General features: G+C 40.9%; 1 protein-coding gene and 1 long non-coding RNA gene across 2 annotated transcripts; one reads left to right on the top strand and one right to left on the bottom strand.

Annotated features, from left to right (window-relative positions):
• The first annotated feature begins 11948 nt into the window (after positions 1-11948).
• On the top strand, positions 11949-14394 carry LOC123686330 (E3 SUMO-protein ligase ZBED1-like). The gene is made up of 3 exons (XM_045626386.1): positions 11949-12377; positions 12526-12751; positions 12810-14394. Exons 1-3 carry the CDS (start codon positions 12249-12251, stop codon positions 14342-14344), a joined length of 1890 nt encoding a protein of 629 aa, XP_045482342.1. The 5' UTR covers positions 11949-12248; the 3' UTR covers positions 14345-14394.
• LOC123686331 lies at positions 14149-14631 on the bottom strand. The gene is made up of 2 exons (XR_006748444.1): positions 14404-14631; positions 14149-14324 (listed from the first exon to the last, which is right to left on the bottom strand). It is a non-coding gene; the product is annotated as an uncharacterized LOC123686331 (long non-coding RNA).
• Positions 14632-15073: the final 442 nt, after the last annotated feature.

Genomic DNA, 15073 nt, shown 5'->3' with positions numbered 1-15073 from the left:
CTCGAATAGTCAATCAAGTGGTAGCTTTCTCGAAACAGAGTTTCAGATAGCTCGAATAATCAATCAAGTGGTAGCTTCCTCGAAACATAGTTTCAGATAGCTCGAATAGTCAATCAAATGGTAGCTTTCTCGAAACAGAGTTTCAGATCGCTTCAAATAGTTAGCTTGGAATTGTTATTATTCCTATATATCTATATATTTAAAGTTTATTTTTGGAACAATTTACAGAGGCTCTGAAACCAACATTTGTTGATTAAGAGTCAGGAATAAAGATTATTATTATTGTTATTATATCAGTAAACTTACTTACTTACTTACTTATAAGTTTCATCCCTAATAAAACACAGTTTCATGTTGCTTTTAATAATATATCAAATAGTTATGTTAACATTACTGATTTAAGGTCAGAGAATAAAGATTATTATTATATAAGGGTAATTTTGGGCAATGAATTACATTAACTTAACAGTGCTTTATTGAAGTTAGTAAATTGGTCTTGTTGAAGGGGTTTTGTTAGAATATCAGCAAGTTGTAGTTTTGTTGAAATATGTTCAGCTTTCAATATATTATCTTCAAATAATTTTTGTTTTTCCAATAACTTTTTCTCCATATATTTCAATCTACCACGAGAAGTAGTTTTTCACATTGAGTCACAGTAGCTGTATTGTCTTCATAGATTGTGATTGGAAAATCAACCTTACATACTGTTTCTTCGGCAAGTCTGGTAATGAAGAGGATCTCATCTGATGCGTCTGAGATTGCAACATACTCAGCTTCTGCTGTTGATTTTGCTATTGAATGTTGTAATTTGGATTTCCAGTCAATTAAGTTTCCTTGGTATAAAATAACATAACCTGTTGTCGAGCATCTTGATTTAGGATCTCCACCAAAGTCAGCATCTACATATGCTTCAAATATTTTAGCACTAGTTTTATTGAAACTAATTTTCAAGTGTCGAGTTCCATTAAGGTAACGAAATATTCTCTTCATCATAACCCAGTGAATATCAGAAGGGTTTGCTTGGAAATGTGCTAAATAATTGACAGCAAATGTAATGTCTGGTCTTGTGCAACTTGCTAAAAATAAAAGTGCCCCAATGGCCTTTTTGTATGGATAATCTTTTGTACTTTCATGATCCATATTTTTATAGTTACTCAAAGGCATCATAGGTGTGGGTACAGGTTTCGAATTTTCCATATCAAACTGTCGTAGCATTTTATCAATGTAATCTGCTTGGCATATTGAAATGATATTTGATTCTTCAAGTACTTCAAAGCCAACAAATTTCTTGGGAAATCCAAGATCTTTTATTTCAAATTCAGACGACAATAAATGTTTTGTGTTCAATATTAAGCTCTCACTATTACTAATGAGCAGCATATCATCAACATAGAGTAATATTAATAGAACATTTGTGTTTTCAAACTTTGTGTATACACATGGTTCTCGACAGTTTCGTTGAAATCCATTTTTCTGAATGAATTCATCAAATGTTAGATACCAGCACCGAGGTGCAGTGACAAGACCATATAATGCTTTATTAAGCTTTCCCACAAAATTCCTGTTATTAGATGTACCTTCTGGCAAATTGATAAATTTTTCTCTGTCGATTTTTCCATGTAAAAACGCAGTTTTTATATCTAATTGGCAGATTTGCCACTTATTAAAAGAAACAAAGGCTAGAACCCAACGAATAGTTACCATAGAAGGGGTGGGCGAGGCTTTATCTGCAGGTGAATATGTTTCTGTGTCTCTGCACCCTACAGCTACAAGTCGAGCCTTGTGGATACCACCATCTTTTATGCTAAATAACCATTTTACTGGAACAATTTTAGTAATATTATCTCGTGGAACTACAGTCCATACATTATGTTTTTTCATAGCTTGTAATTCAGAGTTGATTGCGTGCTCCCATTTTTCTTTATTACTTCCAGTCATTGCTTCTTTGAAGGTTATAGGAATTTCATCAAAGTTTTTAATATGCGTATCAAGGAATGACCAATTTATACACGATGGAATAAAGCAATGATTTAGTGATAGTGAGTTTGTACAATTCGGTGAATTTCCAATATTTTCTAGTGATTCTGTCTCCGTATTTATTTGACTAGTTGATGGTTGAAAACCTACTTTGACACAATTTTCTTCAATTTCTGATATGGTAGAAAATGATAATGATTTTAGTTGTTCCTTTGAGGGAAAGTCGTGTTTATATAAAATACTTTCATCTATTTTAACATTGCAACTGTTAATTGTTTTTCTAGTTTTTGGATTGAACATTATAAATCCTGTATCGCGAAAACCTACTAAATACATAACATCTGATCTAGGTGCGAGTTTATGTCCTTTAGGTATTGTTTCATTTTTAACATACGATCGCGAACCGAATTTCTTTATATATTTAATTTCTGGTTGTTTATCGTACGCTTTTTCGAAAGGAGTTAAAAAATTAATTGCTGAATGAGGAGTTCTGTTGTACAAATAAGTTGCGCAGTGAGTGGCTAGGCCCCAAAAAGATAATGAGAATCCAGAACTTATGAGCAAAGCACGAATGCGTTCTTCTAAAGTGCGATTCAATCTTTCAATTGTACCATTATGTTCATGAGTATATGGTTCTGCAGTTTGTAATTCGATATTGTACTTATCAAGTATTAACGTAGTCGTGTTGCCTGTGAATTCTGTTCCATTATCACATCTCATAAGTTTAAATGAATATTTTTCAGAAAACATTGATTTTAAAGCTTTTAAACCTTGCTCTTAGCACTCAGGTACTTGTGTTTTGGATTTTATCACAAACGTTTGTAAAAAGCGAGTATAGTCATCAAGAAAGGTTAGAATATATCCATTCTTGTTAACGAATGTAGCTGGTGAAATTGGACCAATTAAATCTGTGTGAATTATCTCACATGGTCTAGTTGACCCATCTCTATCTTTGTTAAACGTTTTCCTGGTTAATTTTGATAGGGAGCATGTGGAACATTTTTCCATTGCTTTATTGTAAATAAATTCTGTCATTCCTGTGGACACACTTCGTAATTTATTTAAGTATGTAGAAGAAATGTGAGCCCACCTTTCATGCCACAATTCCCCCTCCGATTCTAACAATTCTACTGTTCGAGCACTCAACTTTGGTTTCTTTTTATTTTTACTAATTATATTATTTAATCTAACTGATTTTGCTTTTTCTGATAAAGGATATATTGATTTTTCTTTTAAATGCGTAAATTTGTCTTTTGTATGTACTTGTGCTTGTAAACGATACAACCCATTACGTGTATGAATCAAAGCAATCTTAGATTGTAGTTTCCTCGATGAAATTGTTCCATTCGAGGTATTCAAGATAACAGATGTACTAAATTGCAAGTTGAATGCTCGAACACTTAAAATATTGTCTTTTTACATAGGAATTACATGAACTCCTAAAAGCTTCAGTACATATTTTCTTTTAGCAAACTCAATTAGAAGAATCAAAGATCCTTCCCCTATAGCATGACATGTACCCTCAATAGCAGTTGTGACTTGTAGAGGATTATCAAATTTGTGGTAATCAATCAAAATATTATTATTATTAATAGCATGATGTGTTGCACCAGAATCAACAAGAAAAGATATAGATTCATTTTGGGTGTCTAGATTCGTGTAACTGAGTTTGTTAATACATACTAAATCCTTCTCATACTCACTTTCTTTGCATTCCTTTTTTTTCATGTTCAAATCTATGGCAACTATAACAGAGTTTTCCTGGATAGGGACATTCATTTTGGATATGGAAGTAGGTTCCACACTTCTTGCACTGGTTTTTTTTTTCGATTCTAAATCCATTCTTCTCAATTTTTCTATTTCTTCCTTGGAATATAGATCAGTCATATTTACTCTCTTGTTGAAGTCGATGTTTCTTCTTTTGTTCTGAACTTCATTATTGTACTTCATTTCCTTCAATGGGGTTGTGAGCTTACTTCTCTTCCACGTTCTACTTCCTTCATTCTCATTTTTCCTTTTTCGGATGTGGGTATTGTCAACTTCCAAAAATTGATTTTTTACGTATTTGAAGTTTCTCAGGTGTTCGGGCAAGCTTCGCATCATATTATAATAGATTGGATTACCAGATTCGTAGCGATTCTCAATTTTTGCCAAGAATCTAGCAATCAATAAATTTTCTTCAAATACTGTTCCTAATTCTCTGTATTCTTCGATACTATTTTGAAATTCTGTCACAAATTTTATGGGACAGTAGTAGTCACGAAAGTGCAACTTGTTATAGTTTTCTTCAAGAACGACAAATTCTTGAAGTTTTTGGCCAGAAAACATTTCTTGTATCTGCTTATAAGCACTATTGGCCGTTTTGCATTTCAGCAAACTATCTCCAATGCCCTTGGATACTGTTGATCTCAAATATTGCATTGCTTGAGCATCATGGAGAACTCTTTTATCAAATGGCATATTATGAGTTGAACTTCCATATTCTTCTGTTAGGAAATCTAGGAGATTCAATGAACGAAGTCCTAGTTCAAGTCTAACCCCCCCATTTGGCAAGATTTTTAGTTCCTGTTAATTTTTCCTCTGCAGGTATATATGGAATTTGAAATGGAGGCATCGATTTTTCAATATGTGACTGGGAGGCCAATGAGCTTTTAGAACCACATGAGGAAGATGAATCAGCACTGGATTTTAATTTACTCATCAATGGTCCAAGAGTTTTTTGTAAAGCATCACTTACTTGGTGTTTTATTAAAATAGCCAAATCTATATCAACTTCCTCATCAAGGTGTGGAGATGCTATTTCCCAATCAAGTTCTTCAGTTTGAGCTTCAAGATTTTTTTCCATTTTATTATATGGGATTTATTCAACAATTTTCACACTGATATCGACTAAAATACTGTTGTCAAACTTGAGAGTTATTCGCTCTGCTACCAAGTTAGATATTTCGTATTCAACACTATTAACTATACTTTCTCTTTAACAAGATTTTTCAAAAAAACACGTGTGTTACATCCACCACTTTCAGTCATCGAATGAAACATAGAAATCACACGTAACGGTCATCAACCGTTCCTTTACCACCAGGTGGACTAGTTGTCCTCTATGACTGTTTGTATAGGCCGCTAGAAGGATTCATCGTTCTTCATACGCGAGTTCGTCTATTCACCGCTAGATGGACCAAGTGTCCTCTCTAAACAAGTTCATCTAGCTGCCGCTAGATGGACTAATCAATTCATTTTATTGTAGGCATGTTTAAAAAGAGTTACACAGGGTGAACTCTAACACAATCACACCCAGATACCTATGTTCTGAAGCCCAGCGGAACGAACCAACAGGGGATCGAATAGTGGGAGGACGGTTCGGGTCAAGGGAACCCCTCAGCATAACAGCAACTGACTTACCCTGTGAGACCGAAAGCCTGTTACGACCGAGCCACTCGAGTGTATGGTCGACAAGATGTTGTAGGGCGACTTCGAGTGAGCGCCTGCTATTGGCGCTGACGACCAGGACAAGTTCATCCGCGTAAGCGATTGCGAGGCCCGACTCTCCCTCCAGAAGAAGAAGCAACTCGTCGAAAACCAGATTCCACAAAGAAGGACCCAAAATAGAACCCTGAGGGCAGCCTCTAGACAGAACTCGTCGTCGAAAAACTGAATGGCGGGAGAAGATAACGTGACGGTTAGAAAGGTAACTGTGCAGGAGGCGCAGCTGATCGGGAGAGACACCCAAGTGCCGAGAACGACGAAGAATGGACGGCAGTCGAAAGCGCCATCTATGTCCAGGAACAGTGCAGCAGAGTACCTATCCGGAGAATCTCGAGCAAACTCGACCAATCTGCGAACAGCGTCCTCAGTGGAGAGGCCAGGCCTAAACCCGAACTGCAGTGGGGAGAATTTGCAGGGATCAAGCAAGTCTCGCAAAAGGCGTGCAAGCATTAGACGCTCCAAAGTCTTCCCAAGAACAGGAAGAAGACTGATTGGACGATAAGACTTGGGGTCCTGAAGCGAGCGGTCCCCAGATTTGAGGAGAAGACAGATAGACGCCTCCTTCCAAACGTCAGGAAAATGGCCAACGAGCAGACAACAGTTGTAGAGAGAGAGCAAGAGACCAGGGATCACCAACCAGGCTCTACGAAGAATAGTACCATTTATCAAGTCCGGACCAGGGGCCCCGCGGTCAGGGGTGGCGGCTATCGCCGCTCCAAGCTCGTCAAGAGTGAAAGGTGTTGTGGAGTCTGCAAAAGTGGTGTTATGACTCGACATTTCAGCACGCACACCAGCCTGATACGCGGAGTCCCCAGACGGATCGTCCGGGGGAAAGAGTCGGTCTAGGATGACATCGACCGACTCAAAGCATCCCTGGTAAAGGAACCATCGGGGCGACAGACGGAATGAGGGACCGCATGTCCAATAACCTTACCGGTGGAAATCCTATAAGCGACACCCCAAGGAGAGCTCTGCATGTCAGCCCTAACGAAGTTGGACCAGTTGTCATACTTAGCACGTCTAATGGCTAGAGTATACAAGTTTCTCGAAATCTTGAAGTCAGACAAACACCGAGAAATGACTGATGATGAACGACCACGAGACCTTGCTCTCTGAAGGGCCTTCCGCTTATGATTGACAGCTGACTTCATCAAAGCTAGTTCATCCGTCCACCAGCCCACACGGAATGCACCCCTAGTAGAAACCGGGATCGAAAGACTTGCAGAGTCGAAAATGGCCGAAGTGATGGAAACAGCCATACTCTCCACATCCTCCGAGGAGGTAGGAGAGAAAAAGAAGCCATGGGTGCGGCGCTCCAACTCGGCGTCAAAGAGCTCCCAGTCAGCCCGAGAATGAATAAATCGCGGCCTGCTAACCGCAGGCACGACCTGATATTGTCCAGAAATGCCAGGATCCCACACGAAGGAAATGGAGCGATGATCACCGACACCAAGTCCGTCATAGACGCGCCAGTGCCCGACACAGTCCGCCAGTGCTGAAGTAGCCAGGGTCACATCAATATTTGATTCACCATTGGGTGACCAAAATGTGGAAGGTTGGCCATGCGTATTGCAAATAACAAGGCGATGGTGAGCGATGAAATCCTCGAGGGAAGAACCCCGAGAGTCTCGTGAGTTGGAAAACCAGAGGGAGGATTTGGCGTTCGAGTCCATGCAGATAATGAAAGTGTTAAGGGACGAAATCATATGATCCAGCTTATTCAGAAAGATATCTATATCCTGATTGAATTGGCAATAAACGTTGAAGAGATGAAATCTACGTGAACCGAAAGTAATGAGAGCAGCGGTGATATGAGTATCGCAAAACTGGGAAAGAGCGAAAATCTCCAAAGCAGGATCAAGGACAACAATTACCGACATCGGAATCCCCCCCTTAGATGAGATTACAGAAGAACGCAGACCAAGGCACCTGAGTTCTCCGAAAGCGTGGTACGGTTCCTGGATAACCAGGATACCCGATGACCACTGCATCGCAAGTTGACAGACCGCGGAAGTGACGGACGCCGAGCGCTGAGCATTAACCTGAATAAACTTTACAGTACTCATTGTTGATAGTCAATGAGACCCTTATATCTGGCAAGTTGCTTTAGGTAAGATGGACATTCCCTATTTGAGGTGTCGTGACTTACCGCTACACCGCCGCCGGCAGACTTAAAGTTGACACAGCATGGCTGGGATGATTTGACAGGGCAATCTTTGAAGGAATAACCGCTTTCAGCACAAAAACCGCAACACTTTGGCCTATTGCACAATCCTGATGAATGACCGAACTGCTGACAGTTGAAACACCTCATAATGTTGAAGTGATCGACCGCATGATGTGAGCCCACATCCAAGAAGACTCGACCACGACCAAGCAAAATGGAACGAAGAGATGCGGGAACACTGACCACGAAATGTTCTCTATCCGAGAACCTAGATTTAAGGCGAGTGACCAGCCTAATCTGAGGGCGAAAAGCAGATCTCAACTCCTCACTGTCAACATTTTTTGTGAGAAGATCATCAATGAAGCGCTCCTCGACGATAATCTTAGGAACATCGAAGATTTCAATGCGGGGCTGAATCTTTTTCGGATCGGAACAGCTAAGCGTCTCCGAGGAAGCGACCGATTTCCTGATTACCGAAACATCGGTCTCAGAGGAAGCATCGATAATGACAGAACCACTACGCAGCTTTCTGACGCTGTGGATGCGAACAGACGGTGACTTTCGCAACATGGATGCCACTGTGGACTTGACCTCATCTGCATCACTCGATTTGGTAGAATTTATGATGATCGAATGAATTTTAGGTGGAACCGGGGGAGACGATCTTAAAAGAGAGGTGGCGGCTACAGAGGCAAAAGAACGAGGGGGAGCAGCAGGATCAGCCGCTGACGCAGCTGGACCAGAGTCTCTCTCCTCGAGGCGGCCCTCCAAATAGGAAATCCTAGTTTGAGCAGAAGAATAAAGCTGCTCCACACGGCGAAAAGAAGCGAGAACGATTTCAATCTGTGCCTTCGGGATCTTAGCGGCAGACGAAAACAAGCTGGTCTCTAAATACCTTCTAACCGACGACATGGAATCCGCAGTAGACAAAGAAAGATCAGGCGGAAGAGGGGAAAGACGACCGGATGCCGAACTTGAAGGAGAAGGCAAAGTTGGAGAAGAGACAGCGCTAGTCGACTGGGGTGGAGGAATGACCAACTTAGACAGACCATGAGAAGATCCCTGCGCCTTAGCATGAGAATCAGAAGAAGCAGGAGCAGGAGAGCGTGCGGATATAGAGGGAGCACGATCCCTCGTAACGGGTTTTTTAGAAATTTGTGACATAGTGAATCCCACGAGAAGGGTCGAAAGGGAGGTCACTGAATGGCAGTGCGCCCTTACCAAACAGAAGGCTAAATTTCCCACCGGGTGCGCCAGGTGCCTGGTGGTGAGAAAGTTAAGGACCGGACATCCCACCGGCCATGCATCTTATCGGCACCTATTTCACCTTAAGATTCGGGGTTTTTACAGAGGTTATCTCCTCTTTGAGCCGGGTGATTAAGCCAAGCTCCCCATCCTGCCTAAGACATGACTAGATCAGGACGGTATATACAAGGTGGCAAGCCACCAGGTCCTAGGGTACCTCGGGTTTGGCGATCCCCGTAATGAACACCCGAAGATGTTCATCCCCTGAGGGAAGTAGGTAGGGGCAGGACTCAGCATATACTTCCTCGTGCTGGAGTCAGTTTAAAACTGTCTCTTGGCACGGATTTTTGTGTATCTGTGTATGCATTGCTGCATACACGTCATCATCGTCCTTTACATAAATCCCAGTCCACTGCCTCATATTAGACAACAGCTTGTGGAACGGATCACAAGATTGCCTGAGACAACTAATGCCAGTAAAAATATTAGTCAATGCCTAATTTGAAAAATTCAGTGTATTTTATTAATTTAATTTAAAGGACTTTGTAGCATAAATGTATAACAGTTTTTGAATTGGAATTATGGAATTGTGTTAGAGTTTTTTAAGTGATCATTGTTTGATTTATAATTAAGTTTTAGATTTAGAACTTGTAATTTTAATTTGACACAAACAGTAGAATAGTGGCGAAGTCCAGGATAGACCTAATAATAGTGCACATAGAGGTTTCTTTGAATTCAAGTATTATTTTAAAAAGTATAGACAGTTTCAAAATAATATTGAATATTAATGATTTTATTCACTCGAATTGCTATTTCGCTCCAAGTAACTTTCCCATCTCATTTAGAAGACATACCGGACGGTATGACTTTGGATCGTCAGTCGGTTTCTCTCTCGATTTTAATAGCAAGCAGATTTTCCCCTTCTTCCAAGCCCGGGGAAAATGTTGTAGCCTGATACATGAACTACTAGAAGGATGCGATGCATCCTTCTGGTTTTTATGCCGGCAGTTTATGCAAGCTGCCGGTTTGCCCTTTGCCTTGCAGTCTTTGAAGTCATGGCCCCTTTCGGCGCAATGACTGCAGACCGCGTCTTTGGCCTTACACAAGCTAGATGTGTGCCCGTATTGCTGACATCTGTAGCATCTACGGACACTATGGTGCTCATGAACCCTGTAACAGGTCATGTCACCATATGCTCGTCCTTGGCCCAGGAGGGCGTTGGCAAGCTGCGCAGGGCAACTAAGGACAACCTTACGCCTGTTTTTTACACAAGGGTATTTATGCACTACCCTTGTGCTTCCCCTGATTGCGTCTTGGTCTCCCGTTGCCGGGAGATTTTTAGACACAATTGTACTCACGAGGTCCTCGTCGTTGGTATCATTCCCGACGTCGTGAATTAGTACTCTAGGGAGTACCTTTTTAGGTTCCGAGCAGTCGAAACCACTCTTCTCCAGGGCCCTTTTAATTTTGTCTCTGTCCTGCTCAGTCGGAGAGCTCAGTAGTAGAGCTCCCGATCTGAGACGAACGGTCCGGCCGACTTTCGCTGAGGGAGCATCCTTGCGGATGACCTCGGCTACTTTGTCTACGATCACCTTCGCCTGGTGATCGTCTTTGCTCCCCTTGACGAAGAGTACCAGCTCCCTAGTTCTTGCTGGTGCTCTTGAAGGGTTCATCGCAACGGGACGTTTCGGCTTTGGCTTCATCGCCGCAACCGCAGCCCAAGAGGACTTCGGTGGAGATGCCTCACCATTGCCTATGTTCGCACTCGGGAGGAGCTTGCCTTCCAGTCTGCTCCTCTTTTCGAAACGACCCTTCAATCGGGCGTTCTTCAGGCTGAGGTCGGATATTCTCCTATCCAGCTCGTTGAATACCTTCATGATGAAGCCGCTCTGTTTCTTTCCGACTTTATTGTCAGAATCGCACAAGTACGAAGCCAAGTTATCCTTCAGCTTCGTAAGCGAAGCTTCCGAGAGGTTGACATCCTCCCGGTTCAGGACCTCAGCATCAGCTTTGTTAGGGCTGACCGCACTTCCGGTGTCCTTTCCCAAGGTTGGGATCACCGTTGACTGGCGGCGCGCGGTCACAGTCCTTGCGGTGCTGGTACTGCTTCCTTTCGCCTTCGGGGGTGTCTGAGACGCCCCTATAGTCACTGTGGGCCTTGCGGTAATTGTGGCCTTTGCGGATTTTGTAGTCATTTTTGGCTCAATAACTTTGACACTAACACCAGCTTGAGCTCCCGGTGTTGTGCTGCAGTCTCTTGATGACGGTCGAGCAGGGCCTGCTTTGGCACCCTTATCCTCTACCGGCACTGGTGACTCCACACCTGTGCAGTAAGGTTTCTTATTTCTATGGTTCATCATTTCATAAAAATTTTTTTTGAGCAGATTTTGGTCCATGTTGCGTACTACCCTTGATTCCTTTTCAGGAGACCAGCACACAACACTTCAAGCCCCCCCACCTCGTCAATGTATCTGCTCGTCGGAGGAGTGTAGGTAGGGGCACGAAGAGAAAGATTATTTAACGTGACCTGCCTACCTCCAAGAGGTTGATGATCACGGTCCCCATGGGCGCGGGATTTGGGTACGCCAAATCAGCGCACAATGCTGCTTAAGGACAACATTGCTACCAGTGTGGCTTCAGTTCTCAAGACTTACACCCTTACTGGCGAAAGGAGGCACTATCCATCCTCTACTAGCTCTGCAGGCTAGTTCCCGAGTTGTATACGCAACTCACACGCCGAGAAGGGCAGAACTTCTCTAGCCCAGCTTTGTAGGCTTTCAACCGACTGACACTACGAAACCTATCCCAATAGGGCGGACGGGATTGCTCCCGCGGGCATGCCCTCCCGTAGTACCAATTATAGCGTCATTGGTTTGACATGCTTCGGGAACGTATTCCCTACCAATTTAGGATCTTGAGAATCCATGCCTTGGTGAGGCAAGTTCTGGTCGTGCGGGTTCACTACTACCCGTCGGTACCACTGGAATCAACATGCTCCAGATCACCAGTCCAGAGTAGGGATGCAAGCAAAGTATCGATACTTCGGAAGTATCGATACCAAGTAATTTTGGCATCGATACTTTGAATGCGATACTTACTTGGTATCGATACTTCAAATCCGGGTATCGGTTAAGTACCTTATCTCGGTAATGTAGGTTTCCACTAAAAAGCGCCATCTGTTATTTTGTAAGAGAACCGGCATAATAATAACATTTGAACTTGTAGATTTCTTCTCAAACCGGGGAAAAACCGGAGGAACAAACAGGGGAAATACCGCACTTGCAATATACTTTCGTCGTTGATATTTCACGATTTCGTTTTCTGTTGCCGCGTTAGTGAAGCATCTGACTTAATTTTAATCGAAATTTTTGGAATGCTTCCGCCTAAAAGCGACGTTTGGACGTATTTTAAAAAATTAAATTCTTCTACTGCAATTTGCAAACAATGCAGTAGATCTTTAAAAACTAGTGGAAATACTTCCAACTTGATGAAACATTTGAAGGTGAGTGTTATGCATGTTACATTCAATTCTTACTCAAAAATTTTCATCAAATAAATTTCAGCTATATGTATAATTTTCTTATAGATTCACGATTTTTCAATTCAGAAAATTTCACAAAAATAAATTTCTGCTATATATCTTTTTGTAGAGTCATGGAATCGATACACGAACCCACAAAGCAAAAGGATGTTATTCAGATGATACTCCAAGACCAAGCACATCAAAAGATGCTGATATTATTTTAAATGAAGAAACTAAATTAGAACAAGACTCCCTCAATGAAGGCTGCGAAACTCATTCTATTAGTTCTGTTAGTACCACTACTATAACCAGTGATATATTACAATCATTTAAAACCATCAAAAGTTTTGAAGGTAGGATAAAAATGATATTGTTATACATTTTTTTAACTCAATATTTCTTCATTTGTAGTCGGTGGGGTGAAACACAGTGAGATAAGTAACACCATAGCTTATTTCATCTGCGCAGATAACCGCCCCTTCTCAACAGTTGAAGGACGAGGGTTTAAAAAATTAATGAAAACTGTTTGCCCATTGTACAAATTACCATCGAGAGAATATTTCAAAAGCAATATTGACCTGAAGTATGATATTATGCATTCCGTATATAAACAGAAAATGTCTGAGATTGAGCATTTTTGTCTGACTATGGATATATGGAGTGAAATGATGACAGGAAGGAGTTTCTTAGGTGTAACTGCCCATTTTATCCACAAAACGAGAAGAAACTCAATATCGTTGGATGTGAAGGAATTATGTGACCGCCATAATGCGGCGTACATATCAGAACAATTAAAAATCATTTTGAATAGTTGGGACATCAATGAAAAAAAGGTTGTTACTATCGTAACAGACAATGGTGCTAATATGGTTGCTGCAGTAAGGTTGATGGAGGGAAATCAGCATATACCCTGTTTTGCTCACATCATCAACCTGATAGCAGAAACACCCTTATCCAACCCACAAATATCCACTTTGATAGATAAGGTGAGAAATATTGTCAAGTGGATAAAGAATTTTGTGATTTTATGTGACGATCTCAGAAATAGACAGAGGCAAAATAATGTTAAGGAGGGATTGTTGAAAAAAGTTATTCTTGATGTAAAAACAAGATGGAATAGCACCTTCTATATGCTGGAAAGGTTCATAGAACTATCCTCGCTTATAAGCGAAATTCACTTTGGCAGACGTAATGCCCCACCAATGGTCGATGCTGGGGAATTGGAAGCAATTGCAGAAATCATGAAAGTTCTGAAGCCTCTGGAATATATGTCCAAGGAACTATCAGGGGAGGATTACATAACAGCCTCTAGAGTAATTCCCATGATTAATTGTGCAATGCATACCTATGAAAATAATATATTCGAAATGGAAGAGTCCAAGTTACTCAACAATCTCATATTGACTGAAATGAGAAAAAGACTGAGCAAAGCAGAACATATCCCTGTTTTGGCTGTTTCTACACTTTTGGATCCTAGATTCAAAAATATACATTTTAAAGATTCGCAAGCAGCTGCAAATGCAATTTCCTTTGTGAGGAGGCTATTGAAACACGATGTAATGCCTGAAACTCCTGAAAGGAATAATTTACAAGCTGAGAGTACATCAGAAGGATTTGACTTTTGGAGCTTCCACAAAACCCTTGTCTCAAGCCAAACAGAGACAAGAAAGGAAACCGATGAAGTAGCAATGTACTTATCGAATCCTCTGACTCCAATTGATTCAAAAAAGGATCCAGTAAAATATTGGGAGGATACTAAAAATGTATTTCCTAAGCTGTATAAGGTTGGAATCAAATACATGTGTTTGGTGGCAACCTCGGTTCCATCTGAAAGGCTTTTTTCAAAAGCTGGTGCCACTTTAGTTCAAAATAGAAACAGGCTTCTTGGAAAACGATTAGGAAAACTGTTGTTTCTAAATTCTATTCCTGAAAGTGAATGGTTTTGAGTTCTAAACTTGTTAGTTCATATTTTCATTAATTTTTTTCATTTCTATTATATACCGACCACATTTTCAGTTTTTTATATTTTTGCAATAAAATTCATAATACTTTAATGAATTTCTTTCTTGCCCACATAAAACATTATAACCAAAGGTAAAAAAGAGATGATTTTGAGCAATGAGCAACTTAATATTTAGAATTTCGATGTTTTGATCATTTGAGGAATGAGGTTAGATCTAAATAATAAATAATGCAGGATAACTTTCATCATAGAATATGTTATTGTATGTTCTGCGAATTTTTTTTTGAAGTATCGATACTTCGATACTTCATGGTATCGATACTTTTGAAACAAGTATTCAAGTAGTATCGATACCTTAGTGTGAAGTATCGAATGAGTACATGGTATCGATACCTTATGGGTATCGTTGCATCCCTAGTCCAGAGCTCCGACCCTCTTTCCCGGAGTCCAGAATCATGTCTTTTAACCAGTAGTGATCCGCCATGCACCACAATGATCCCAACAAAGGGGGAACAAATCCCTCACCTTCCCCCGTCATTTCCGACGGGAGGGCCCCTCCAAGAGTCTATATTACGGGATAGTGTCCTTTTACGGAACCCCTCCCGAGAGAAGCTCAACATTCTCTCATATTTTTCTGCTGTATCTAAGATCCAGCTTAAATCATATTCAATGTTGGCCCCCGCCAACATACCCTCCAGAATCACTCTTCGTT

This window comes from Harmonia axyridis, chromosome X (assembly GCF_914767665.1).
Source record: "Harmonia axyridis chromosome X, icHarAxyr1.1, whole genome shotgun sequence".
Lineage (NCBI taxonomy): Eukaryota > Metazoa > Arthropoda > Insecta > Coleoptera > Coccinellidae > Harmonia > Harmonia axyridis.
Note: the sequence above shows the minus strand (reverse complement) of the source record. Positions and strands in the feature narration are given on the sequence as shown.

What these genes read in the sequence shown, in the direction of transcription:
- LOC123686330 (XM_045626386.1), top strand. Translation starts at nt 12,249, where the DNA reads ATGCTTCCGCCTAAAAGCGACGTTTGGACGTATTTTAAAAAATTAAAT. An exon ending in ACTTGATGAAACATTTGAAG is followed by an intron (nt 12,378 to 12,525) that starts GTGAGTGTTATG and finishes ATCTTTTTGTAG; the next exon opens with AGTCATGGAATCGATACACG. An exon ending in AACCATCAAAAGTTTTGAAG is followed by an intron (nt 12,752 to 12,809) that starts GTAGGATAAAAA and finishes CTTCATTTGTAG; the next exon opens with TCGGTGGGGTGAAACACAGT.